Source organism: Oreochromis niloticus, linkage group LG23 (genome assembly GCF_001858045.2).
Source record: "Oreochromis niloticus isolate F11D_XX linkage group LG23, O_niloticus_UMD_NMBU, whole genome shotgun sequence".
In the NCBI taxonomy this organism is placed as follows: domain Eukaryota; kingdom Metazoa; phylum Chordata; class Actinopteri; order Cichliformes; family Cichlidae; genus Oreochromis; species Oreochromis niloticus.
Window position 1 is genome coordinate 39,831,865 of NC_031986.2, and position 27,099 is coordinate 39,858,963.

At 41.1% G+C, this 27,099-nt stretch overlaps 1 protein-coding gene across 3 annotated transcripts in view; it reads right to left on the minus strand.

The window, feature by feature from the left end:
* Nucleotides 1-699: 699 nt before the first annotated feature.
* The window catches only part of pip5k1ca (phosphatidylinositol-4-phosphate 5-kinase, type I, gamma a), a 48,071-nt gene continuing 21,671 nt past the window's right edge, over nt 700-27,099 (minus strand). Inside the window, exons 6-18 of one of the 3 annotated variants that reach the window (XM_005478976.4) lie at nt 25,237-25,389; nt 20,904-21,203; nt 20,028-20,236; nt 18,722-18,805; nt 18,521-18,569; nt 16,232-16,316; nt 14,768-14,929; nt 14,211-14,352; nt 13,886-13,918; nt 13,524-13,643; nt 9,989-10,259; nt 5,783-5,872; nt 700-3,790 (exon numbers count right to left, since the gene is read on the minus strand). In XM_005478976.4, the coding sequence (XP_005479033.1) occupies nt 3,788-3,790; nt 5,783-5,872; nt 9,989-10,259; nt 13,524-13,643; nt 13,886-13,918; nt 14,211-14,352; nt 14,768-14,929; nt 16,232-16,316; nt 18,521-18,569; nt 18,722-18,805; nt 20,028-20,236; nt 20,904-21,203; nt 25,237-25,389 (1,701 nt within the window). In that variant the 3' untranslated portion in view covers nt 700-3,787. Of the gene's footprint in view, nt 3,791-5,782; nt 5,873-7,512; nt 9,806-9,988; nt 10,260-13,523; nt 13,644-13,885; nt 13,919-14,210; nt 14,353-14,767; nt 14,930-16,231; nt 16,317-18,520; nt 18,570-18,721; nt 18,806-20,027; nt 20,237-20,903; nt 21,204-25,236; nt 25,390-27,099 lie in introns of those variants that run through there. The other 2 variants (XM_005478978.4, XM_005478977.4) reach the window with 2 other exon arrangements.

Consider the following 27,099-nt stretch of genomic DNA (forward strand, 5'->3'; position numbering starts at 1 on the left):
TGATGATGTTCGTAGATGAGTGTGAGAATAGAGAGGGAGTGGAAGAGAGTCAGGAAAGGTGGATGTTTGGCCTGAAGAGGAATGGAAGGCAGTAGATGCAAGACCGAATAAATGTAAATGAGGGAGATAGGTGTAACAGTGAAGATGCAAGGAGTAGTGGTAGTGTAGATCAGTTTAAATACCTGGGGTCGATCATCCAAAGCAGAGAATTGAAGAAGAGAGTGCAGGCAGGGTGGAGATGAGTGTCAGGATTTATTTGTGACAGAAGGATAGCTGCCAGAGTGAAAGAGAAGGTTTACAAGATGGTAGACAGAGATGGTGACACTGACAAAAGACAGGAGGCCGTGTCAGGGGTGGTAGAGATAAAAATGTTACGAGGGGGACCAGGATGGACAAGATTAGAAGTTAGATCAGAGGGACAACTCAGGTTGAGGTGTTTGGAGACAAAGTTAGAGTGACGAGGCTGAGATGGTTTGGACATGTGCAATAGTTGATATATTGGATGAAGTTTGTTGAATATGGAGCTGACCGACAGGAGGAAAAGAGGAAGACCTCAGAGAAGCTTCATGGATGAAGGAGGACATGTAGAGGGTTGGTGTTACAGAGGTGGATGTTATGGATATGGTGACATAGAGGCAGATGATCCACTCAAACAGAGCCACCAAAAGAAGAAAAACCACCCAACAAAGAGACATCATCTCCATGGACAACAATTCATAGAACTGCTTTATTTTGTATTCATTCTGATTGAGTCCAAACACACGCACACACAGCCATCTATTTATCCTCATGTATAAATAGATGAATTTACACAGATATACATAAATACACATTTCTGATATGCATATTCATTTTGAAATCATGCTATGTCTCTGTAAAGGACTCTCCCTATTGGATGAGGGCACACAGGGATTTGAAAACACACACAACACAGCTGAACAGTTGGAAGAATCCCTATTGATCTGCATGTACATTAAACCCCACAAATCTTTCTGTTTTGGATATCATACAAAGACACAGCCGTGGTTTGCAAACCATAAATATACAGCAGCTGCATCTCAATAAACACACTGAAGAATATGGTACAGTAAAATCATGTAGATTGCAATCATTTCTTGCCCAGCAGCAAAAATGAAACCAAATAAAAATAATATTTTCCCGATTCAAATGGAAAATATATATTTGTATATCTTTATATATGTATTTATAGTTTTATGTACACATTCTCAGGAGCACAACTATGAGAAAGAAAAATAAATATAACAGCACAAGTGGAAAAAAATTATTAACAACAGACCTACATGTAAAATTTCTTAATAAGGCAATTAACGTAAAAGCTAAACTGTACAAAATATTGCTGCTATGGTCTTCATCTGATGAACAACAGCAAACTGATTACAACTGGCCACTGCACATCATGAGAACAAACCGATTCTTATTTTACAACACCTGACATTGATGTGTCCTCCCTTACACACAAACACACATAGAAAGGTACCAACGAACCGAAGAAACTGCCTGTAGTTAGTTTAAAAAAAACAAAAAAAACCCAACCCCCCAAATCTTTAAGTCTTTAAGATGTAAGTTTTAAGATCTCAGCCACAGAGAGACTACAGTAAACACTAAATGCACAATGACTGTGATTGATGTCACAGACACATGCGCGCGCACACACAAACACGCAATCCTAAAATAAATACTGTCCAAATATCAGCATGTGTGAGCAGAGACTCTTATCTAAGAAATGGAAAATTTGACTTCTGGATAATGTGACGAGTGTTTATTTGGCCTCTACCACTAGTTCATCTTCAGGTCCTTTTATTGAGTGCAAACGACATTCAACCCATTCACAAACTGCTGTGTCTCACCAAGCCAACACGCACTGCGTTCACTGGAATATACAGGTAACAGCTACGATATCGACCTCAAACACTACAACTGGTGCTCTACATCTACAAACATTGGAAAGATTACCCAATTTCTTGACGTGAGGAGGTGATGTAGAAAATGTAACTGATATGCTGATTCTGTGCATCGGTCCGAAAATAGGGCAACACTGGAAGACATTGTGTAGACATGAAAATTACTGTAATGACAATGTCTGCTGCCTTAGTGTTGTAATTGATGCCTTCTATTTTGAAGGCAAAAGTCATCACCCTCAGCTATTGGAACACAACATGTGGTGTAGTGAAAAACAACACTGAATTAGACAGCACATGAAAAAGAGAACAAAATACCGCAGTGAAGAAAATGATCAAAACAAAAACTAAAAGTCTTTGGATGCAAATAGATTTTAAAAAAAAAACTGAGTGAAAAGTACCAGTCGTGAATATTACCATCAAATACAAACAGACAAATAATTAAAAGTTCACAGTAGTAAAAACAGCTGAAGAAAAGTTTAGAAATGAAAATGTAACAACAGGATTTAAGTTTTAATAATGCTGTAAATGAATATGTTTTTAAAAAAAAAAAGTTAAACTGCATATTTTCACTACTTGAAAGGACAGAGATGTCTGGATGTTCTGCTTTGATTGGCCCAAAGTGGTTTTCACTGTAACTCATGTTCCGTGAGCACAGAGCCCTCCAACATCACGGGATACAGAAGCGTAATACACTGACTCGAGAAAAAAAAAGAAAAAGCCCCATTTATCTGAGTTATGTTAGGCTATGGTGCCTGCCTAGTAAGACGTACTTTGCACTCTTGGTTTTGCAAAAATCTTTTAGCATCAAACTGTTCAGAATTTTGTGATGATGACCTCTGGTAAGATTATCATGGAACAGCAGACACAGCTAATTAACTTCAACACCAGCGGTATAATGGAAATAGGCACCATACTGGCAGCAATTACTACCACTTAGCTGGAGATTTCCTTCAAACTGGTTGGAAACACAGCAGCCAGCGCAGTCACAGGATGACTGATATGTTGCAGTCTGAGGTAATTGCACTGGAGATATTTTTGAGATTAATGAGTTTAATTTCATTTTTCCTCAAATTAGTTTTCCTTACTGGGAGAAACTTTATATGCTCCTAGTTCTGGATGTGCCACTCATTTTCTTTACTGAGAACCGAAGGCAGTAGTAGCATTAATATAGCTTTATTAAAACCTCGCTACAAAAGATGAACAGCTGCTTAAAAAAGGAAAACTTTAATACTTTTAAACTTACAGGTACATTTCTATAAGGAGCATCCACTCAATTTAGCATTTTTTTAACCTGTATTTGTGTCATGGAGCAATGTTTTAAAGAGCTGCTCGGGGTTTTGTTTGATCACAGAACCCAGGAGATGACTGCTAGCTAGTATGTGTGACCTTAAACAATGAAGGTTCAAAAATGTAGAGAAATCTGCTTTGCAGCATTAAGGATATCACGAAAAAAAAAGACTTTCAGAGATTCGGCAGGAAAGAGTCGGTTAGAGGGCTGTGTTAGTGTGAAACAGAACAAAAAGTAGGTTATCTTGGTCTTTTGGGCGTGTCAAACATACAAGACTACATACAGCCTTATGCGCACTATGTCACACATACAATTATTTATTAAACTGATGTAATAAATTTCATTTGTCAAAGGGTGAAAGGCAGGGATGGTTGCAAACCAGTGATATCATCACTGTCAGGGTTTTTTTTTCCTCCCTCTGGTACTCCAGTCACTTTTTCCTCTCAGTGTGTTTCTGTATGCATGTTTTTAAATCCTGGTTCAGACAGAGATCGCGCTGCTGCCACTGAGGTCTGGACTTCAGACTGATGAGTCCTCTCCGCTGAGACGTTCACTCCTGTCTGCCAGAAAACAGGATTTACTGTGGGAGACAGACAGACTGAGTTAATGCATTCAGAAAAGTGAAAATGTTTCATTTCCCCCCTGGGTGTACAGCCTGTATACACTCATTAATTACTTGGAAATGATAAACACAGAGGCATCAAATCAAAGTGCAGCTACAGATGAAAAGCAAACAGGAAGCCAGGACAGTGAGCTCAGGCAGAGTTCCTTAATAGCAGGTAAAGGCAGGTATTAAAAAAAGAAAAAGAAAACACTTTTTTTGTTTGTTTTTTTACCAATGACATAATAATTATGACTTATATACATATATATACACATATATTTATATATGCTAAGAAAACATGTCCATTAGACCGGTTGGTGACTGGCTGCTGGAAGGTGAAATCTGCAGCGAAGAGGATACTGAAAACCTCCTTGTGATTGCTGCGGCTGGTAGTAGATTGCCATGGTTGCCTATAGTTTGCATAAGAGACGCGGACTTGCATGTAAATTGTGATGCTGAGCACTAGTGAAATTTGAAAAAATGAGATCCAAATGAGAAACAGAGAACATTCGCCTTCAGTTTAAAAATTGCATCATATTGCTACGAACAAAATGCTTCCAAATGTGCAACTTTGACAGCAAACAGTCTCCATTTCTGTCTTGCATCGGACTTTTCACAGTTTCACGACCACTTGGTGAACAGTTGGCGACTGTTTTCACACATGCCGGTGTCTTCGATGCAAACTTCAGGTGATTTCTGGAATCTGCTAATGATCAACGCAATCACACAGTTTTCAGTGCAATGCTGTATTTCACTTAGTGCTAGCAACCTTCAGCAACCCCTCACCAACTGATTGGGGATACACTTTTTTGGCAGACTGTTGTTGTGATTTGGCGCTATATAAATAAACTGAATTGAACTGAGCTGAATTTTCCCTAGCGACTGCTTGTTGCCAGGGATTCACTGACTGGTCTTTAGGCTCTAGGTATGACTGAGGCTTTATATGCAGCTGATGGGGTCAAAATCTGTCATTCGAGCATTGCTGCTCTTCATTAAACAATGATGCTGCATTTTCAGTCACATGACTCTAGTTACATGATGATGTCACACTGATGGAGTGTAATTGGCCAAATTATACTGACATCTTACGTGTACAATAAGAAAGTGGAGCTCTGCGTTGTATGAGCTATTGATTTGTGTTTTTTCATTCTAGGAGGGGGGGCTACCTAGTAAAGAAAGGTCTAGCGTGAGAAGCAGATGGAAAAACAAAATGAGTTGGAAAAAAAAAAGATTAATGTCGCATTTGCAGTATGAGCAAATGCTGCTACATAAACAAAGTAGACTGGCTCATAAACAGCTCGTAAAGTTAACAAACCCAAACTAAAGTGACCTAAACGCCATTCTGACTTTAAATTTGCATAAGTTTGAGTGACTTATTTGTCTAATTTACATAACTGTTAAATTCGGTAGTATTTAAATATAACTAACTTAAACCAGAAAATAAAATCGTACCTCATAAACTCAAAAGAACTCATCACATTGCCTCAGACTGACTGAATAATTACAAACCAGGTTTTGATGTGCAACTTCTGTCAGGTTAGTCTAAACGGCTTAAGCAGAATGAGCCATGGCGGTCTGGTGACACATGAGTGGCTTCACGTAGCCGATGTATGTGTGTGTTAAAGTCTGAGCAGCTTGTTGTTGGAGGGACGCGGGATGGCTGGTCGTGGACTAAATGATCACGGAGGCAGTCGGTGACCATTTCCACCCGTTTGTCAATGAACAATGAATGCTGTAATGTAGGAGGGGGTTTCTAGACGCAGACCAAGCGTACTCTTGAAATAATAATGGACTTTGGGACCTGAGAAGCTTTGCCTACATTTACTGTAGCAGCTTCGTGCAGAGTGTAGCGTTACAACTCATCCTTCCCTCCCTGAACAAACCCAAACATGGTCCCGAACAAATTTCATTCCACTTCTGGGGGGAACTTTCTGTGCTTCATATTTTAGTCCGATGCATCTCACTTACTGTCTCTCTTTCCCAATCCCCATCTGGCAGGGCCTTAGACTCTGAGCCATAGTGTAGCGGAGAGTACACCCAGGTCCTGTCCTCTGGAGGCTGTTTTTACACACCCACCACAGCAGAGGGGGCCAGAGGGACAGAGGAAAGGCCAGAGGCACAGAGACAAGCAGCAGGGGCAGGCAGGAGAGAAAGACACAGGAGATCACAGGAGAAAAGACAAGACAGGAAATGAAAATTAGGGATGCATTAAGGAGGAATGTTGTTGAGACATACTGGAGAGTGTGAACGTTGAAAGTGTTTGGAAGGATGTGTTCATCCTGGCTGAATTGAACATGATGTTAATATCTTATACAAAAACAAACAAACAAAAAATGCTGTAAACATGTAGATATAAAAATGAACCTTAGTGATGTGTGTCTGAATCACATGTCTTGGTGTTTTGTAACATTTGGACTAAGTCCTGGGGAGCAAAGCAAGGGATGAGTTGCTAAATCATCCAAGCGGGAAGTATGAGGAGCGAGAAGGAGGAGATGGGAATGGCGAGCGAGGGGGTAGCCAGGATGCCAGGACAGTCAGACACAGACACAGAAAGCATCCTCGTCAAAGAAAAGCAAGGGAACAAGATGTCTTTTTCCCCTTTTCCAACAAGCAAACATGCCTTTTGTTTTATGTGTTGTTGATCGTTTGAACTCAGTGTTGTTTAGGGTCTCTAAAAAGTCTCGCCATTATCATTCTCAGGGCACCAGCCCTTTAAGATAGGGAAGCCGCTGCAACACGGTAACAGGGATGGAGGTGGATGTCACACACTCACACGCTTGCACATGTTTATTTACACACACACAAAGCTCAGCACATTGCATTAAACACACTAACTACACAGGTGCAAAGAGAAATGAGGCAAGCTGTCAGTGAGTGAGGAAACAAATACTCAAAAGAAGATGAATATAAAAGAAACTGTCAAATAAGAAGCTTTTTTTAAGAACAGGTTTAGTTCTTTAGTTTCAACATGATCGCAAAACAACACAATCAGTTGATAAATCACAAGAATCACAACAATCCAGAAAACCTTGTTTCCTCTCAACACTGCAATCAAATATAGCCTAACAACAGGAACAGCTACTGTTACAAGGCCACTGCTGTCTAACTCATATCTCACTTACTGGGCGACCAGACTGGCATTTCCTCCTTTGTCGGAAAGGAGAGACCACCCAGGTCCTCCCATCAGGAAACTGACAACAGCAGAGGTACATGACAGATGGACAAACAAAGACAGATGAAAAGCTGAAAATAGGGTGGAGATTGACACGGGGGCGAGGAGGGAAACTCAAAATAAAACACTGAAAATAAAAAAAGGAAGCATGCTGGGGTGAAAATGGAAAAGGCACTGATACACTGGATAAGTCGGTGGTCACAGCTAGATTCACGTGTTTGGCTGCCGCCTCTGTTTTCATTTCCCGCTTGCATACAACACCACCATCTCGCCACTTTCATTATGGCTTCTGAAGGAAATCACAGTAATGAGAACATGCAAAAGAAGAGAGAGAGCATGGAGGGAGTAAATAAAGGATGTGAGGTGGAAAGGGAATGGCAAAAAACTGAACGTTTGAGCGAGGAGGTGTAACGGGTTAATGGGGTGGACATGAGAGGCAACAGAAATGAGAGTGGGCAAAAGAAGAGAAACAAACATATGATGTGAGTACGGATGTGAATCATAAAAACTAAACTCCCAATCAATCTCTTCTTTTCAGTCTCACAGCTACACAATGTGCTGTTTTTTAATGGGGAAATACACAAGCTTAAATATCGACAACTCTTCAAAATTCAGACATATATTTCATTTCCATCTGTAGAAAATCTACAGTTTAAAACCATGAAATTGTTCCAGCAGCTTGATAGACTATTAAACAGAGTCTTGGGATGATAAACTGGCTTTTTATGCATCAGAACTCGCTCCTCATTGCAGAAATGATGGAACAAATCTCACAAGCACTGAAATCTAATTCATATTGATTTTCTCTCGTAAAAAATGTTCCCATAATTTGGTGGTGTTAAAATAAGCAAACCAAAATGTGCAGAAAGTCAGATTAAAGAGATGTTGTTTATAGGAGTGATGCAAACTGCAGTCCCAACAGACCTGAGTGTGATCTTGATCTATCTAAAGCAAAGCCATACCTTCCCTTGAAGGATCTTGAAAAGCTCATTCATGCTTTTATCACTTCCAAATTGGACTAATGTAATTCCCTCTACTCGGGCCTCCCATATTCTTCTATTCACCGGATCCAGTTAGTTCAGAATGCAGCTGCGCGTCTCTTAACTGGCACTAGAAATTATGATCACATCACAGCAGTTTTAGCCAACTTACATTGGCTCCCTGTTGAACATCGTATCAATTTACCTTTAAAATTCTAAACAATTTGGCTCCCAGCTATCTATGTGCACTCCTCCATTCCTAATAGAGCACATATATCTTCCAATCAAATGCTCCTGACGCAACCGAGGTCTCGTCTGAAGTCCAGAGGTGATCGGGCCTTTGCTATCGTAGCACCCAGACTCTGGAATAACCTCCCTCCCTATATTCGTTAATCCGAGTTCATTCAGTCTTTTAAATTGCGACTTAAAACGTATTATTTTAGTCTGGCTTTTGATTCAAACTAGTTTGTAATTTCGTGGCTAGTTATGCTGTTTACCCATATTGTTTCCTGCCCTCCTGTTTTTTATTTTGTCTTATGCTATTGCTCCGACCGACTGTGAAGCACTTTGGTCAACTTTGTTATATTATTATGTGCTATAGAAATAAATTTTGATTTCATTTGATTTCATTTTAGACATTAGGCATTTAAACACTGCTCCAGATTGTAGCATGTTAAGAATTTCATTTGAAACTTCTGAGAAATAATTTCAGAAACATGGCTCTTGCTCGTCACGTGTGAATGAACTGGAGCAGCACCTGAAGTGTTTAAGATTGGAGCAAGCAGTTTGGGCAATCATGCAGAAATCCAATTTATTCTTCGGAGCGAGGGGAGAGCACAAAAAGACGAAAGGCTAAACTGAGTATTGTGGTACAAATCCAGTCTAAACACACTTGTCCGTATTCCTTTTATACTGTAGTTTGTGCTGTTGGCATTTTATCAGCAGCTAATAGAACAACAAGCTCTTTGCCACTCCATGAAGTCCCTTCTGAGCGCTCTGCCTGTGGCATGCTTCTTTGTAATTACACTTCAGGATGTGTGTGGTGTCACTTTTTGTCACGCAGTGCTACAGACCCCCTGCTGCTGTGCACAGAGAGAGGATCTCCTGCTTTTGAAGCTTGAAATGGGCGTCAGCCACAGCCGGTTAGATGAGAGGGCTGTTCAATTACTGAGGGAGCTCACAGACTAACCTGTTGGTCATTAAAGTTTCTCAAAGCCACATTAGAAGGTGTTTAATTCCTGACAGGCCAAGTGAGAACGTTTCTATCTGTAACTGTGATCACCAGCTCCGATCTCCATCCTTCACCCGATGCTCATACATTCATTTATAGCTACGCTTTTGGGTACACTGTTAGCACAATACTATCTGACAGTACTGAGACTGAGCAGATGCAAATGGGGAAAAAAAAGCTTTAAATGTTATTCAGAAAAATCCTGTGAGTGTGTGTCTGAAGGTTGGCTCAAGATCATTTGAGACAGGAGCAACAAAGTGAAGGTATACATTCTTATATCACTCAGCAAACACTCCAAACCAAAGTGCACACCTGTGTTTAAAGAAAACATTTTGGGAAATATGCCTCTTGCTAAGAGGTAGATGAGAAGAGTGACTCGACTCTCACATCTAAACACTAATCTACCTGCCAACAGACTAAGCCGAGCATTAAAAACAGGATAACAGATATCAGGCTTATAACTTGCCTCCAGCAAGAAAGCAAAATGTTTCCCAAAACATTTCAATTAGCTGAAAGCACCACACACTGCAAACAAGAGCTGCGCACACTCTTCTTCCCGTACCAGCCTGATCCTCCACTCCTTTCCTGTGGCCCATGTGTTAGCGCATCTGTAGGACAGCATCAAACAACTCAGTCTATTCAGTTAAGATACACCGACCCTGACTGGATATACGTGATGATGTAATGGCTAAAAAAAAAACAAAGCCAAACTGAAAAATAAGAGAAGTGATGAAAGCTGCAGCTGCTGCTTTGTGTTTGTTGCACATGTCCGAGGGTATGTTTGTACTTACAAAGTAGATATCTGTGATTGGCACATCGTCGTCGTCATCAACCGAAGCCTGACTGGTGCACCCTGAGCCGGACACCTGGCTGGCTCTGTCTGCTTCCACCGCCACCGCCTCCTTTGGGCTGGATGTGGCCTCTTCGGGTGGCCCCGGGGAGGAGGAAGCAGCTAGGGCAGACGAGGAGGTGGATGAGGCAGCCTCGGGTGCTGACGAAGAGCCTGAAGGTTCTGCTGCGGCACAGTCTAGAGCCTCTGCGCCAGCTACTTCCTGAATGTCGCTGTAGAAAAACGAATGTTGGATTGTTAGAAAATTAATGCGGGCAGATGGTCTCCAATTGGCAGCATTAAATGAGCTATTAATAGTTCTTTTATATGTATGTAGACAAGCATAACTGAATTACTTTGATTCAAGAAGAGCGTAACTATGCGGTCAAAGTGCAGCACACAGTTTCTTGTTTTTATAAAAATGTTGCATCTTGTCTTACCTGTTCAATTCACCTCACCTCACCTTATGTATTAATGTAGAGCAGAAACAAATCTGCCTGCACATCCACCTACACACAGACCCACGGCCGTTAAGAGCCGTTAATTGGGTCACTTGGCATAAGCCACTTTCCAGCAGTAGGGCAGAAGAGTGGGACCAAGCTATTAGAGAAAATTCAACAGCTGTACGTATATGTGCGGTGGGGGTGTTTGTGGTTTAGATGCTTAAGCTTAAAGATTTGCCAGCTGGCTGTGTGCTGCCACAATCCTTTATTGTTCCTGGCCAGATCATCGACTATTAGGAAGGATTTAGGCACATCCACATTGCTTTCTCAGCTTCTGTGTTTGAGCTTAGCTCCACCAGAGGAAAAGCCCGGCAGCTGGCCAATCAAGCAAAAAAAGGAGACTTGGCATCTCCAAGTGAAGAACTGAATGGCTGAACAAACGAGGAGGGACGGGATGGTTGTTGCCATGCAAAAAGATGCTCCTTTACTCAGTTTGTCTCAGCCCATTTCACCCCACCTCTTTCTTTTTATTATTTTTTTCACAAATCTTTTCACTACACTGTTTTTTCTGCCTGCCTTCTTCACAAATTGCTCCTTATATTTATCTTTTCTTTTCATCTTCTAACTAAATATCCAATTTCTCCACTTCATGTCGGCCTTCTCACCTCCATCCAACCCATTTTCAAAGCCGCAGGTGCGTAGAAGCAGCTCAGAGGAGCGTTGAGACGGTTAATCCATTCGCCTACCGCTGTCTCGGCTGCTCTCGCCACCCCTTCCTTCCTTCCAGCTCTTTCCAGACCCCCAGGCCTTATGTCTAGCCGCTGCCTTCTCACCATCAAACCCAATTATTCAGTTGGCTTCCCTCGGCAACCACACCCCAATCTCCACTGACCTGACTCCAGGAAAACTCCAGCCTGTTTACATTACATCTGTTTAAGTCTGTAAAAATGAAAGTTTTTTACTTTTTGTTTTCAAAATCCAGAGATGCATAAAGTGTTGCTCTAACTCTCTTTGTTTCACCTTGAAATTAAAACTAACATGCAATCCAATCTAGTTAATCAGAAACACGTTAAAATATACAAAGTGTGGGATAATCGCAGCTTTATGGGCGGTAGCCTCAGGCGTGAAAGCTTCCCGACCCACTACCCTACTTTTTCTGATTGTTTCCCCCATGTTTGGGTTTTTTTTTGACCTAGTGTCTGCCCCATGTTCCCATTTAAAAAACAGGAGATAAACACTCCTTTTGTACAAATTTATGCATGTGGGCACTCTCTCATAACCTAATTACTATAGATGCATGCCCCCAAAATCACCTGCAGCATTTATTTTCCCATAACAAGAGAACCGTGAACTCATGAACAAATGGGTTAAGCTGCTTTCAGTGTTTCTCTGTGTTCCATGCTACACACTGTGTGTGTGTGTGTGTGTGTGTGTGTGTGTGTGTGTGTGTGTGTGTGTGTGTGTGTGTGTGTGTGTGTGTGTGTTAGTGTGAGAGAGAGAGAGAGGGACAGGTGAGGTGTGTTTACCTAACAGCTGGCTAAATCCTGCTGAGACACTGGCAGCAGGTTATTTATAGTATGGTGTCAAACTGAGTCATATGCTGTCGATGTATTGCGGTAATAGAGGAGCCTCGTTCTAGCTCTTTCTGTATTTGGGTCACATGTATGATAAGAGCTGCCTCTTTCTATCACGTCTTTCTATCGTTTACAGTGAAAAGGACAGAGGCAGTGACTTTGTTACTTTTATTCACAATGGTCTGTTTTGTGCATGGTGGAAAATATTCATCATTAAGCATTTTTTGGGACTAATATGGCAACATGCCAGGAGGCAGTTGTATTACATCTTTTTTTATCTATTTTAAATGAGGATATTTTTTAAAAGCATGCAAATACTTAGTCTGTGTACAGGTACTGAGAAACGCTTGCTTAAATAATATACTTTAGACCAAAGCATTGGTTCGCACCGCCACCTAACTTTGGGTGAGGCCAACAGATAAAATAAAGATGGTAACCATGAAATAATGAACCCTAAGCTGCACTAGTTTGCATGTGTCCATGGAAAAGACACTGAACTCTAAATGAACCCCAACGCATCCTTTAATGTGTGTATGTGATGAATAAACCAGTGTGGATAAAATAAAAACCTGTAAATATACTTAAAGGCCACATTGTTAGATATGCCTTCCTAGGGCTGGGTGGGAAACCCTTTTAACCCTTTTCCCCTAATTCTTCATGGCATAGACTTAACAAGGTGCTAGAAACACTCCTTATGATTCCCTAACCCTATTGACACGATAGCATCACCATAGCTGCAGATGCACGTTCATGATGCAAATCTCCTGTTCCACCGCATCAAAATATGTTTACTGTGGAGACTATTTGAGTACAATACATGTTCAAGAAATCGGTTTGAGCCCTTTTTTTGCTTGTTTTCTCTTTTTTAAATTTTTTTTTTCCTCTCTCAACAGGTGACCGAGATGATATTTGTGACATGATGCGTTATCTTGCTTCAAGCAGCCATCAGAGGATGGTTACATTGTGGTCATAAAGAGATGGACATGGTCAGCAAGAATGCAAAAGTAGACTCTGGTATATAAACGATGCTCAGTTAGTACTAAGCACCCCTTCTTTTGGACCATTCTCTGCAAACCTTAGAGATGTTTGTGTGGGAAAATCCCAGTACCAACAACCATGCCATGTTCAGAGTCACGTAAATCACATTCTTGCCCCTTTTCCCTTTAGCACCTCTGTGGTGTAAAACGTGCCACCAAAAGTTCCTCCAAAGGTTCCTGGTACCTATCGAAAAATCTTAAACATGTTTTGCAGCTGGCTGACCAACGATGCAAAAGTCGATGTTGGCACAAGATATTTAATTAAACTCAGTGTTATGTGAATACACAGGTTACACATGCGTTTCTGATGTTTTGTTCTTGTAAATCAACTGACAGTAAGTGCATTCATCTCTCCAACCTCAGATTTTAAGTCTAAGTTTGAGGATGACTCGAGACCTTACCCAAGTGTTTACATAGTGTTTATCCTTGTGTTGTTGGAGTACCTGATTTCAGGCGAGGGCTGAGGAACAGAGATGGTGGGCTCACTGTCGTGTCTCTTCAGCTCAACCTCCACTGTGATGGTCTGCTGATCCTCCTCACGCACACGCAGCTCCTCCTGGGTCCTGAAAACACAAGCAGCCTCATATAAAAAGAAAAACACGCAGAGGAAATGAAACGCCAAAACACACACATGAGGAGGAAAAACGGGCCTAGTCATAAACACACTGACATCAGATTTTCTCTGCCACCCACCCACCACACCAGGAGTGTTTAATGCTATGAAAACATAGAACTAGTGAGTGTTTGTGAAACAAGCTGAGCTAATCCTGCCTAATACATTTTGTGACTCTGGATTCAGACTCACCTCCCATCATGGCTAAGTGACTGGGTGTGCCTCCTGAAGACAGAGGAAACACAGTCAGTAAGAGCAACATGCAGTAAGGCTCACACTGGTGAATTCTGACAACACAACTTTAAGTTTAAGTTTAATAAATAAGACTTTGGAAATAAAACCAGTTATATTTCAGACTAAAGCATAACAAAGCCATTAATTACAGTGTTAACTCTCCCATAAATGAACTTTAATATTTATAAGCTCATGTATATTTAAAAGGGCAGTGAACAGATGGATTCCCTGTGACCATCTAATATATAAATGTTTTAAAAGATGTATGTGTGTGTGTTAGTACCTGTAGCGGGGGTGTTCAGCCGTGTCAGAGGGAGATCTCTCGGGAATGGACAAAGAGGTGGTGGAGGAGAGCGTGGTGGCAATTGATGCTGTGGTGGCCTCCTCGAATGATGGAGGAGTACATGGAAGAAGATCTGGTCTCCCTGGTGGACAGACACAGGTACAGGTACAGTAATTACAGTTTATCTTGGAGAGAGCTGGTACCTGTCAGCAATCTTTTTTTTTTGGCATTTTCCTCCTTGGATGCCTCCTGGGCGAGGTGTTCTGGGCATGTTCTACCGTGAGGAGGCCCCAGGGCAAAGACAGGACACGCTGGAGAGATTATATCTGTAAGCTAGCCTGGGAATACCTCAGTGCTCCCCCGGATGAGTCGAAGGTTTTTTTTCGGGGAGAATGAAGTTTGGGTTTCTCTGCTTAGGCTACTGCCCCCACAACCCAGCCACATATACATGGTAGAAAAAGGATGGATGGATGGATGGAATATGCTGTTGTAAAACGTGGCCACCGTGTTCCATCTTTGTTAATTTTATCATAACACACAGCATGCAGCGTATTTACCCTCGTCCTCCAGCGTTGGGAAGCTGCGAGCTCCTCTCAGGTCGTAGATATTCTCGTCTCTCTCAGAGGGCAGCTGGCTGGCTGACCAAGCTGCACCAGGACCACCACACTTGGGCACCGTCAAGGACACACGACCCTTCTTTGACGGAGAGGACTTCAAAGCTGAGGGATAATTTACAATAAGGCTTTTATTTACAGTAATAAACCTGTGTGTTGTGTTGAGGGTTAATAGTTTGGGGTATTTAGCTTACAGTATAAAGAGCCTTTAAGTGACAGTTTTTGTGAATTGGCTCTATACATATATATATATATAAAAAAAAAAAGGCTGAAATGAATTTTTTAGGTTAGGAATTTGTTTGGTTTTAGCAGAAACAGGAAATTGGGATTTCAAGTAAACATCGTGACTACATACACCATTTCTGAACATATAGAAATGAATGTAAACTGTTAAAAAACATGGAACACTCTGAAAACACATCATATTTCAGTGGTGTAAAGATTCTTGTTGGATATCTATACTGATAGGCACTGGGTAATGTTGCCACAAAATGATGTGAAATTCTATGATGGTAATGAAGATGATCAACCTACATAGGGCTGAATTCAAAGACATCTCAAAAATCAAAGTGAAAAAAATGACGCAGTCCATTTTGGTGAAATTTCATAGCAGCAACTCAGAATGGTACTCGGTAGTTTGTATGGACCTCATGTGCTTGTATGCATGCCTGACAGTGTTAGAGTATGGTCCTAATGAGGTGACGGATGGTGTCCACGGAGATCTCCTCGGATCTCCCTCCATATGGACATGCCTCCCTAGACCATCACTGACCCACCACCAAACAGGTCATCCCGAACAGGCAGTTTAACATTCTCCACGGCTTCTGCAGACCCTTTCACATCTGTCACATGTGCTCAGGGTGAACCTGCTCTCATCTGTGAAAAGCACAGGATGCCAGGGGTGGACCTGCCAATTCTGGTATTCAATGGAAAATGCCAATCAGGCTGCACATTGCCAGGCAGTGAGCACAGGGCTCTCAGGCCCAAGAGTCAGAAACAGTCAGAAAAGACTAGGGCGGCATAAAATGTCAGGGGCGTCCACCTGTAAAACCATTCCTGTTTTGGGGGTCGTCTTATTGTTATCCCTCCCGTATGCCTGCTTTTAATTTTATTAGCACCAAAGCAGCTAGAACTGATTAACAACCCCCTCTACTTAAATCTAACCTTAGCTAACCAAGGCTAAAAATCTCATACACATACCCCTGTGTACTCTTTACAAAATGCTTAAAAGCAGTGAAAATAAAAGCAAATAGAGATCCAACAGATGCATTTTCCTAAAATGATATGACCTAAAAAATCTTTCAGCTGCTGTATCTGATTTTCCTTTCAAGACTCGACACTGAAAGTGACAAAACCCTGCTGTGTGGCACTCTCTCTACCTATGGTCATTTCTTAAATGAAACTCACAGGAGCTCTTCTTGAAAACTGTGGTGCTCATGAACTTCAAGAATCTGTCAGCATAGAATCCTGGCCGGTGGACCGATACAGTGTCCTGAGGGAGAGACAGAGAGATTAATGAGACAAATGGTGCATGAATAAAATGATCAAACTGGTGCTCGCAGTAGATTAAAACTGTCTGTGAGTTCTTCAGTGACCCATTTCAGTAATTCTTCTCTCTGGGCCAAACCACACGAGTGAACGACACCTGCTACAGACACGCAGAAACAGTCAGACGAGGCTACAGACGCAACTCTTCATTATTTATGTTTCAGCAGACGGAGATAACACAACACCAGCAGACTGACAGATGACACTTGGTGTTTGGTTTGAGACAGAGGACAGTAGGGGTGGCGGAAGCACTGAAGAGAGAGAATCTCAGTTATTAGCTGTTTTTAATTGCAGCATCACTGTTGCTCAATATGTAATGTCTCTGTATGCACTGAGCAGCTGCGTGTGGCACGGAGGTCGTGCTGAGGATCCATTGTCGTCAGCAACAGTGACGAACAGGACGCTGTTTGCTCTCCCACACGTCTCGCTTGTGAGGATGTTTCGGAGTGGGAGCTTGGAGTAAAGAAAGGAGGCGGGGAGATTGATGGGACTGACTTTCTGTTCTGTGCTGTAAATCTTTCTGAGTTTAAGTCAGCAAGTGACGCACTGTATCAGATTCCCTGTAAAATCAGACTTGGCAGAACAAAATATAAAATACTGTGTGTATGCAGCTGCTGATCTTAATGGCTCTGTTTATGGAAATAACGCTACTTAAATGAATGTGGTTGCAATTTGCTAATAGTAAAGCGTTTCTATGGCATTACAATTTTAAGGCACACGTATTTTTCAGAATGAGCAACAGCCAGTGTTTTCCTTGGAGTTACATTGTTTTTGTAGTGGTAGCGGAGGAGACATACCTATGGTTTTATAAATAAATTAATAAATGACACTTTACATACAATACACAACAGATTACTGTTGCAATTTACAGGGCTACTGAACTTTTAAAATATGAGTGGACTGAAGATGTAACTCCATGGTGTCATTCTTGGAATGTATGCTAAAGGCTAAGATATACCCGGATGGCCTGCATAAGTGAACTCTACAGTGTATGTGGGATAATCTATCATGAGCACAGGACAAAGGACAAAACTACAAGTCAGCTACACAGCACAGGAGCTTCTCAGCTGTGGAAACCCATGCCATGAAGCTCCCTGTGGACAATTTTTGTGCCAGAGGAGGCTTCAAGCTCTGTATTGATTCAATGTTATCAAATCAGCAGAATGTTTGAGACTTCTATGCACAAAAGAGCTTTTGTCCATTTAGCACCCTTGACTTGGAATGAACTGCAGAACAACTGGAAAATGACTGAATTAATTTCATTTTATTTAGTGCTTTTAAAGCAAAACTAAGAGTCCTTGAGGCCAATTTCATAACATGCAACTGTTTCAATTAGATTGTTTGTCATTTTAACTGAATTTTACTTGAATTTCATTCAATCATTCAATTTCATATCTTTATTTTATTTAATTTTTCATTTATTTTTGCTTGTGTGATGTTGCTGCCTGTGTTTAATTGAGTAATTTTTGTAACTGTGAGAGACTTGCTCTGCCTCTTCCCTGTAACTTTATAGGGTCTGCCACACTGTTGCTACTTTGCGGTGGTTCCTAAATGCTTCCAGTTTGCAATAATACTACTTAAAGTATGCTGTGGAATACTCAGGATGGAAGAAACTTCACTGACTGACTTGTTGAAGCGGTGGCATCCAAATTACAATACAACGCTTAAATTCATTGCTTCACAAATGGCTGATAGCTTGATTTTATACACCTGTTGCAAACAGACTGAATTCAAAAATGAAGAGACTGTGAGGCCCATTAATTGTTGACATACAGAGATATACTGGTAGTATATACCAGCATAAGGATTTGCTGATAGTAAATCAAAAAATATAATAAAATTAATTTTTTAAACGAGTTTCAAAATGTACTTGGGTGGTACAGCGTGAGATAATATAAGCAATTCTCTTTATGTATTCAAAAATAAATAGTAATTGACTCATTTTGAATAAAGCTTTAATAAGCAAAACCGGATAAAAGGAAAGACGGATGGAAGGTCTGGGATAGGTGTGGATTTACAGGTTTAGCCATGTGGATGGAGAAATAATGAGACAGGCAGGTAAGCTGACAGAGAATTGACATTTTGTGCCAATAAAACCTCTTTCAATGTCGAAGCTCAGGAAAGAAACCCAAAAGCTATAAAACTCACCCCATCATGAACCAAAGCCTTCCACGTGTGTTCCAGTTTCTTGATTAACCTGCGAAAACAAAGTTGGCACGGCAAACATGAATAAACCTAATGAACTTAAAGGTGTTTTAGTACAAAAACACTGTGGCAGTAGTGTACAGCATGTACACATTATTTATGTCAGCATCATACAGACGTTTCGCTGATTCCTAAGATGATCACCTGTAAGACTGCAAGATGTCGATGATTCCGATGAAGAGAAGAAGCCTTTCTCCTTTTCCGTTAACGGCGGGGATACCGCCCATCCTAAAAGGAGAAGAGAAGCAAAGCTAAAATGAAATTTGGCAGGTTTGGGTGCCATTAATCTCCAGCCATCAGCCTCTCCACAGAGACTAAAATAGACTTAGTGTGTTTATTTTATTTATTTTTCTCTTTCTTATCATCATTAGTCAGCTTTAGGATGTGTTCTTTGTGAATAAAACAATATTTAATATCAAACCACAACACTTATTCAAAATAAATGTATCTAGATTTAAAGCCGTACGACTCTTGGTTGGGTTTAACTGAACAGAAATGTGAAGCCCAGCTGTGGAGAGGATGACAGCATCTGGTCTGGTTCATCTTTGCAGTCTTCTGCTATTCCTACAGCTCATTCAGGTAACTGCAGACATCCAGGCATTCACCTTTGACTAAATAATCCCATAGGTGCTTCACTGCAATGTGAACACACTCATACCCTGTACCTTCAGTGCCTATTAAACTTGTGGCAGAGAATCAGATTAAATGAGATTTCAGAGTCAGATGATGTTTCTACCAGAAATTTGGCTTTTGAGAATTTATCTATAAAGGCAGGAAATGTTGGTTCCTTTCTACTTAAATCTAATACTATAGAATATTAGGGTACTTTAATGAACACTCAGACTTGTTAAGGATAACTGCGTCTTAGCAAGTCAGCAGGGTTTTAGTCTCTGCTGAACCTTTAATCTACACCGAACTCAGGGACATTCAGACTTCTGACACAAAACCGCTGATTGCTTTACGGGCGAGATCTGAAGTTTGCATTAAAAGTTGCTTGACAGTCATGTGGCTTTCTTCAATTTCTTTTTAATTTTTCTCTCTTTGTGTATATTAAGCTCTAAGAGGCAGCACCAAAAAATGCACTTATCTTTTTAAGCTGAAAGCAGTTGGAATTGAAGCACTGAAATGGTTTAAATTTCATTTGAAGGAACTAAAGTGTCACATCAAGTGACACTTTAGTTCACTTTGTTCCCTGTGAACTTTAGTTCTTTAGCTGAAGAGAGAGAAGAAGCGTAACTACTGAAAGCAGAATAACTTTAGGAGGGAGAGTAAGAGATAAAAGTAGATGAATAAGTTCTAACGTTGTTATTTATCCTTCAGGTTGTTAGCTCGTATAAATGCGGGAAGTCGGAGACATGCACTCCCGGTGTTTTTAAATACAAGCAGTGACAGATATGACTCGTCTCTTTTGCCAAAAGCCTCTGCTGTTCTCCTCTCTGGCCAAACTCACGTGTCATCTGTGTCAATAGACCCTCCGCAGGCAGCTCCCCCCTGGATGGACTCCATGGCTGTGGAGTACAGAGCCTTCTGCTGGGCCACGGGCCTTTTCTCATCGCTGTCACCCTGGGAGCCCTCCATCTGCCTCTCCCTCTCTGCTTGGTCGATGTTGTGGACCCCAAGCAGCAGGCTGTAGTCCATGATCTTAAAGCTTTCCAGCACCTGAGCACAGGACAGACAAAGATAGTAGTCAGTGTGCAGTGCCTATGAGACACGCAGCTTCTAAATCCTGACTGAAAGCTTTTATTTTTTATTATTTTAACATGTCCCCAAGAGGGATATAAAACCAATAACCGTGGAGATGTTAAGGCTATACACAAGACAGAGTGGTGCATGGACATGTCCACACTGATAAACAATGTATTTGACTGCCAGTGAGTGCACACACACTGCTTTCCGAGTACTGTAAACGGAAACAGGAGACGGTGATTTACAAGAGAAAAAGCCAGCCAGCTACCAGACCAGACACCTCGTTAAACCTTGTACTCGTAACACAGCTCTAATTTATAGAAAGGGGTCCTGGGAATGCCAAACATCATAACCTCAAGGAAAGTTTTTCTTCCGTTCCAGCTCCCCTGTCTACTCTCATCCATCCTCTTTTATTGATCAGGGCACCATGAGTATCATGGGCTTCCCCACGCTTCCTTTTAAAGACTTTCTATATGCTTCTTCATCTACCATTACTCTTTATGAGCCATTTAATGGATCCTGCATCACAACAAGCAAACCACCTTCCCCAACTCCTCCCGTCCTGACTGTCTCAACTGAAAACATAAGTAAAAAAGCTAAAACTAGTATTTGCGTTTAGCTGTATATTCATATTTCTCACCAGGCAGTCTCTCTGCAGGGTCTTGGTCAGGGCATTGTACGTGTCCTGGTCCATCATCAGGCCATCCTGCAAGTCTTGCATGAAGTCCAGGTCTTTGAAGGTGGGCCTGGCCTTCTCCCTCTCCTTCTTGGACGCTCGCCTCTTGTAGGTGGATCCCTTCAGGTCGTACTTGAGGTGCATGCGCACCACGCGGGGGAGGACATTGTTCATAACAACCACACGGATGTTCTTGCCACCTGACTGGACACAGTAGAGGCCGAAAAACTTGGGCAGCAAAGTGCGAGGGTTCTGATTCAAGTTCTGGAGATGAGAAGAAAAGAGAGGGAGAAAATGAGAAATGAACACCATAAGGAGACGCTGTGAGGGATTGAGCCGAAATACAATATGTGTGAGGTAAAGTTAGCTCACGTGTAACAAAAACATATATCTTTTAGAAGTTGTATGACCTCAGGCAGTGTTTCTGACACTGGAACAGAAATTGTTGCTTTTGATTAATGATATCCATTTCGGTTTAAATAAAAGCTTCAAAACAGCACAAAAAGGAACGCCACTGAACACAAAGAGGCATTTTTCTCCTCATGGGAACGTGAGGGAATGAAACATACACGACCAATAGGATAGCTGATACATGTTACGCAAACAGTTAACTGACAAACAACACATGATTCTCAGTGTACACACACTTTGGCTATAGTTACACATTCACCACCTGATCGCACCAGGATCCATTACATAACAGAGAGAGCCAAGAGAAACGAAGTTTTTTCTCACAGTGCCATGTCATGTATATGAAAGTGGTTACTGGAGATTGTATTTCTGTAGCCACAGGAGAAGAAAATCATACTTAAAAAGCACGACTTGGGAAAGAGTCATATCAAAGCGCAATTTAAGCTTTTAAATTTACTGTAAGAACAAAAACCTCTGATACTCCACCAGAGCTACCTGTGCACAGTCAGAATGAAAGTATGACTGACAGGTTTTTGATAACTCTCGGTGCAATGATGTGAATTTTTATGTTGTGATTTTGTTTACATGTTTTACTTGATTTACTTTTTAAAAATAAAGCAAATAATTAATGGTTACAGTTCTACAAAAGACTCTAAAAACTAATATTCAGTTTGGGATTCATGCCTCAACAGCAGTTATAAGATGAGCTGCAATCATGAAATTTTGTGGGTTTGTAGATAAAAATTAAAATAGGTTATATTTTTCTTTCTGTGCCTCATCCTAGTTCTGCTATAGGTTTCTTCCTTTTACAAGGGAGTTTTTCCTTCCCACTGTTGCCAAGCACTTGTTCACAGTGGGTCATCTGATTGCTGGGGTTTTCTCTGTATTATTTTAATGTCTTTACCTTACAATATAAACCGGCTTGAGGTGACTGTTGCTGTGATTTGGCACTATATAAATAAAACTGAATTGAGCTGAATGTTTTGCATCAAACTGACTTGACTCTCATCTTGAAAAACATATCTCATAACGAGAGCTGGGTCTCTGGCTAGGACTTAAAGACCAAACAGGAGTTTTCAGCGTAAAGGTCGTCAGTGTGCAAACCCAGGTGGTTTCTTGCTGCTTTTTTTCTTTTTTTCCAATATTTACAAGGTTATGCACTGTGAATTTGTAATGTGCTGAGGCACCTGAGGGAGAATATTCAGCATAAACAGCCTGAGTTGAGATGTATGCCAATAAACAACACATCGAAGAGTCTGGAGGTGAAGCCACTCCAACTCACTTCTGGTTTACTAATCAACCTGATTGCCAGATTTGGCTTCCTGCTATTCTTCCATTTCCCAGAAATGTAAGTCAAGTTGAAGAATCACTATTCTGATACACTGGAGGAGATCCAGCGGGCACTGCAGATGCTCACGTGCAAGTGATGAGAAGGGGACTTACACAGAGCGATCTAAAAATAACAGCTGTGGAAGGAGAGCAGCGATGCCTGAGGAGTCCGGCTACAAGGGGTAATCGGCTGAATTCATATCTGGCTGTTTTTTAAATTTTTTGTGCAAAGTCACAGTCAAACTATTATCACTGAACAGAAATGAAAAGACACAAAGCACTTTAGATCATTTTTGGCTAAGCCAAATGCAATAACAAGATGAAGGCACACAAGGACGTTTTAAAAAGTTCTTTAGCAAGTACTTTCCTCTGTATCACAGGTTATGCCAAATATTTCAAGAATCAATCCAAACAAATTAGTTTAGTTTGGCTGGTTCCTCAGTTATAAACCTGCTTTGACCTTGGGACTTGGGCCAGCTCAGTCCCATTAGAAAGATGAGAGCAGTGCAAGAAACAGAGTGCTGCTCCATATAGTGGTAATACACAGCATTCAGGGGTAAAAATGACTGCAAGAGGAGAGAGAAAGAGGAACAGACTCCAGAGAGATGAAGGATGACTAGAAAAATGTGGCTGAAAAGACTAGGTACTTCGTGAATGACCTTCAGATGAGAAAAGCTTCTACAAAGAGCAGCAAAAAGAGAGAAAGAGAGAGTGCGAAACAACGCAGAGAGAAAGAGCATCCTCAGCCCTCAGCCACACACAACCCTTCTGTCAGCGTTACGAGGGCAGAGCGGTGACGAGCCAACAACACGGACACGTGAGGCACGGGAGCAGAGGAGAGGGATGGAGAAGAAAAACGAGAGGAAGGATTTAAACACAAAGACAGAGCGAGAGGGGGAAATCAAGGAAAATAAATCACGCTGAGAGAGCCACAGCAGCAGGAGGCTCTCTTTGGAGAGTGACAAGACATTAAAACACGAAAGACAAGCCATATAATAGAAGGGTGAATAAACAGAGGGGAGAGAAGTGGCAGCACGAAGTCGGTTACATCACTGTGGTCTGCATGCTGCCCAGAGCCAGAGTCTTCAGCCAGCCCACAACCATAAGCCAGTCAGCTGCTGAAGACGTGGAGCTCCACCAATGACTGCTTGTATGCTGTCTGTTATGTGTTTGCCTAAAATACAGATAAGTCTACAATACTCAAACTATTTCTCAATATCCGCACATACAGTTTTTTCCTATGTTGTGCTTCTGAGAGTCTGTAAAACCTCCCTCCCCTTTCTCTTGCCTCGGGCTACAGCCCGAATCTCTCCGCTTTTATTAAACCACTCGCTTAAGACCAATTACACCTGTGAAAATGTTTCAGAGCACGACCAAAACGATGGAAAAGGTCACAGTAAATGCGCTGAGACTTCAACTTCCTTAAATGATTAAACAAATTCCTGCAGTGGTCTTTGCCCGCAGCTGTCAGTGCATTAATAAACACAAGGGCGAGGGCTATGAACCTGTGAGGCTGGATTAGCAGCATGGACATACATGGAGCTGTTGCTGGTTGACTTCTTTCAGAAAGAGGCTGTGAAGTTTTGGAGGGGGTGGGAGTGGGCTACTGTTGGTGGAAGTCATGCTCTGTTAGGCTTAAGTACAGTACATCCTGCTACTGAAAAACACCAGCCAGTCTCTTATGAAATCCTGTGGCCTGAGGTTTCAGTCACAGAAGATAAAAGCTGTTAAGTCTGCTTTATTTGAAGGTTTGTGCTTAGAGGAAACATTTCCAGGATCTTACGTAAAGCTGAGAGCTTAAAACAAATACAGAAAAGAAAAACATAGGTATAGAATTTACTATTTAAATGAAATAACACCTATTATTTATTCACAATTTTCTTATTTTCTTCCATATATCTCTCATTACAGTGGTTGAACATAGCCAAGATTTCAAATGATGAGGTCAGTGCATGTAGAAGTAATCCCTGTGTGCCAAAATGTCAGGTTTCAGACTGCTCTAAACACTCATTTTAAGACAAATCGTTCTACTCTTGGCCTTTTATGATGTCATTAAGAACAGATATCCCTAATAAGGTCAGTTGTAGCTGTGAGAAAAAGGGTAGCCAATCAGATAAAAGTTTCCTTAAATGCAGGCTGGCCTTAAAGAAAGAAAAACAGGAGCCAAAATAGCTTGTTTCAGATAGAGGCTGCACCAAAGCCTGGCATAAGATAAATAAGGGTTATTTTTTGAACTGCGACTCATGCAAAGCATCTGTATTAAAATATGGATTTGTTAAAAAGTGTGGTGTCTTCAAACAAACATGCATAAGTACACAAAGGGTTCTCTGCCTTTTATCCAGTGCAGTGAATCTGTGTGTCTTGACGACAAGAAATTAGTGTGCGTTACTTAACATAAACCTGAAAAGAGTTGCCAAAGCCCAGTGAGAAAATGAATAAAACAGGGAAGAACAGCTGCTGTGGCAGTTCAATTGAACTTCTCTTTGGTGGGACACGCCCATTTGAGCACAAAATTATATACGTTTTAGGTACGCTGTCATGCACACAATCTGCTTACCATGTAGTATCCAGGCAGCAATTTCTGTAAGAATTCAGCCTCCTTGTGCATCACAGTCTTGATGATGAACTCATCATCCTTAGTAAGGTAGAAGACTGAGCCACTTGCTCCAGGATTGGACAGCTCGATCAGAGGCTCGTTGCACAGGGAGTACTGCAGGTTCACACACAGAAAAATAACCAATGTTAGGAAAAAGTTAAACAAACAGACTATAAATAAAACTTAAAATAGATGAGAAAGAATATTAACCTAATTTGACCTTACAATTGTTTACATACAGGATATAGGACTAAGTAAAAGTACACTGATTTAGCTGTTAGTAGTACTTGTCTGCAAGATGCTCAAATCGTACTACTCTGAATCTGGACGGAACTTCGTAGACAAGTTACAGAAAATATGTCTTTTTTAAAGTTGCAGTGTATTCGAGGTGTATTCGAAAAAGTCGTGGAACACGATCATTTCTTTGCAAAGTGTGAGTCACACTGACTCAGTAAATTGTTAACGGTGTGTTCAGATTTGACTGAGCCATGACTCAGAAGAGTTCGCCTAAGTACTTTAATTGCTTCCATAAGCTCTGTATCACAGCCGCTGCTGCTGCGGTCATAAACGTGGAATTGGCTGAGTGGACCGAATCCTTTTCACCTCCTCCCGCATAGATCCCCCTTAACCCTTCCCATGTGGTTCTTTTAGATTACTGCAATCCATGCAAACACTACCAGTGGAAAACAAAAAAGCACAGAAAAAATTATTATGGCACTTCATTATACATCTCCTCTGATACCTCCCTGTTAACAACACATTAATGAAGAATACCACGCTGACTAGAACTCTGTGGCTCTCTAGGGATCAAAGTGTATAAATTAGGAGTTGCCTGCAGTGCTGATAATAAACATAAACACTGGAAATCAAACACAAACATCAGCATGCTGAGACACAGAGCCCAAGTTTGAGTATTAATGAAACACAAAAGGCACACAAATAAGGACATACAAGAAATATATATTTGAACAGAATTACAATGGAAACAAACACAAAGCTGAAAGAACATGCTTTTAAAATTCCAACTTCGTAACCTTTTTTTTTTTAATACGAACACTCCTACCCCGCCCTATCTAACTTCCGCTAATTACTCACATTTGAACATTCTTCTGAATCATTTCCAACATTTTAAAAACACACCTAAGCAGGACGGGAGGATAAGAATGTGAAGCTGACTAGGAATTGCAATAAGCAAACAGTTGGGAGGCTCGTCTTCACACTAAGATGTCTAATTTATCAGACGAGAAAGCCTCTTTAGGGATGTGATAAAACAGCATCAAACCTTCAGCGAACAGAACTGCTGCAGAGACTATTTAAGCGTTTCTTTATCTTTTTGGGTGTGAGAAAATCTAACATCTCTTTATCACTATTTACTGACAAAACAGAAAGGCCCATAATTGGCAGGTCCACAGGAAATAACAAAAATCAGTAGCTGACGCCACGAATGTGTCAACAACATATGATCTCTTCTGGCAGGCCCTAATGATTTGTCTATGAATAACTTGTTGGTGGTAACACATAACAGAGTGACTTGTTAGAAAGGCTGGATTAGATGGTGCCAGTGCTACAGCCCCACAACAGCAATGGCTGAAGCTGTCACTCGTAGCAACACTAACAAGCTTATTGCTGGTTACGAGACAGAGGAAATACGACCAAAGTGTTCTGGTAATGCAAAAAGCCGTTAACCCTCCAAATTACCTTTTAATGGCAGCAATTTTCTACTGTAACAAATTACGTTTTAACATCCAGCACTAATGAACTCTAACAACATCAGCTACCTGTGAACAGAAATGGCTCATATACAGTAATTTTTTTTAGTGAGAT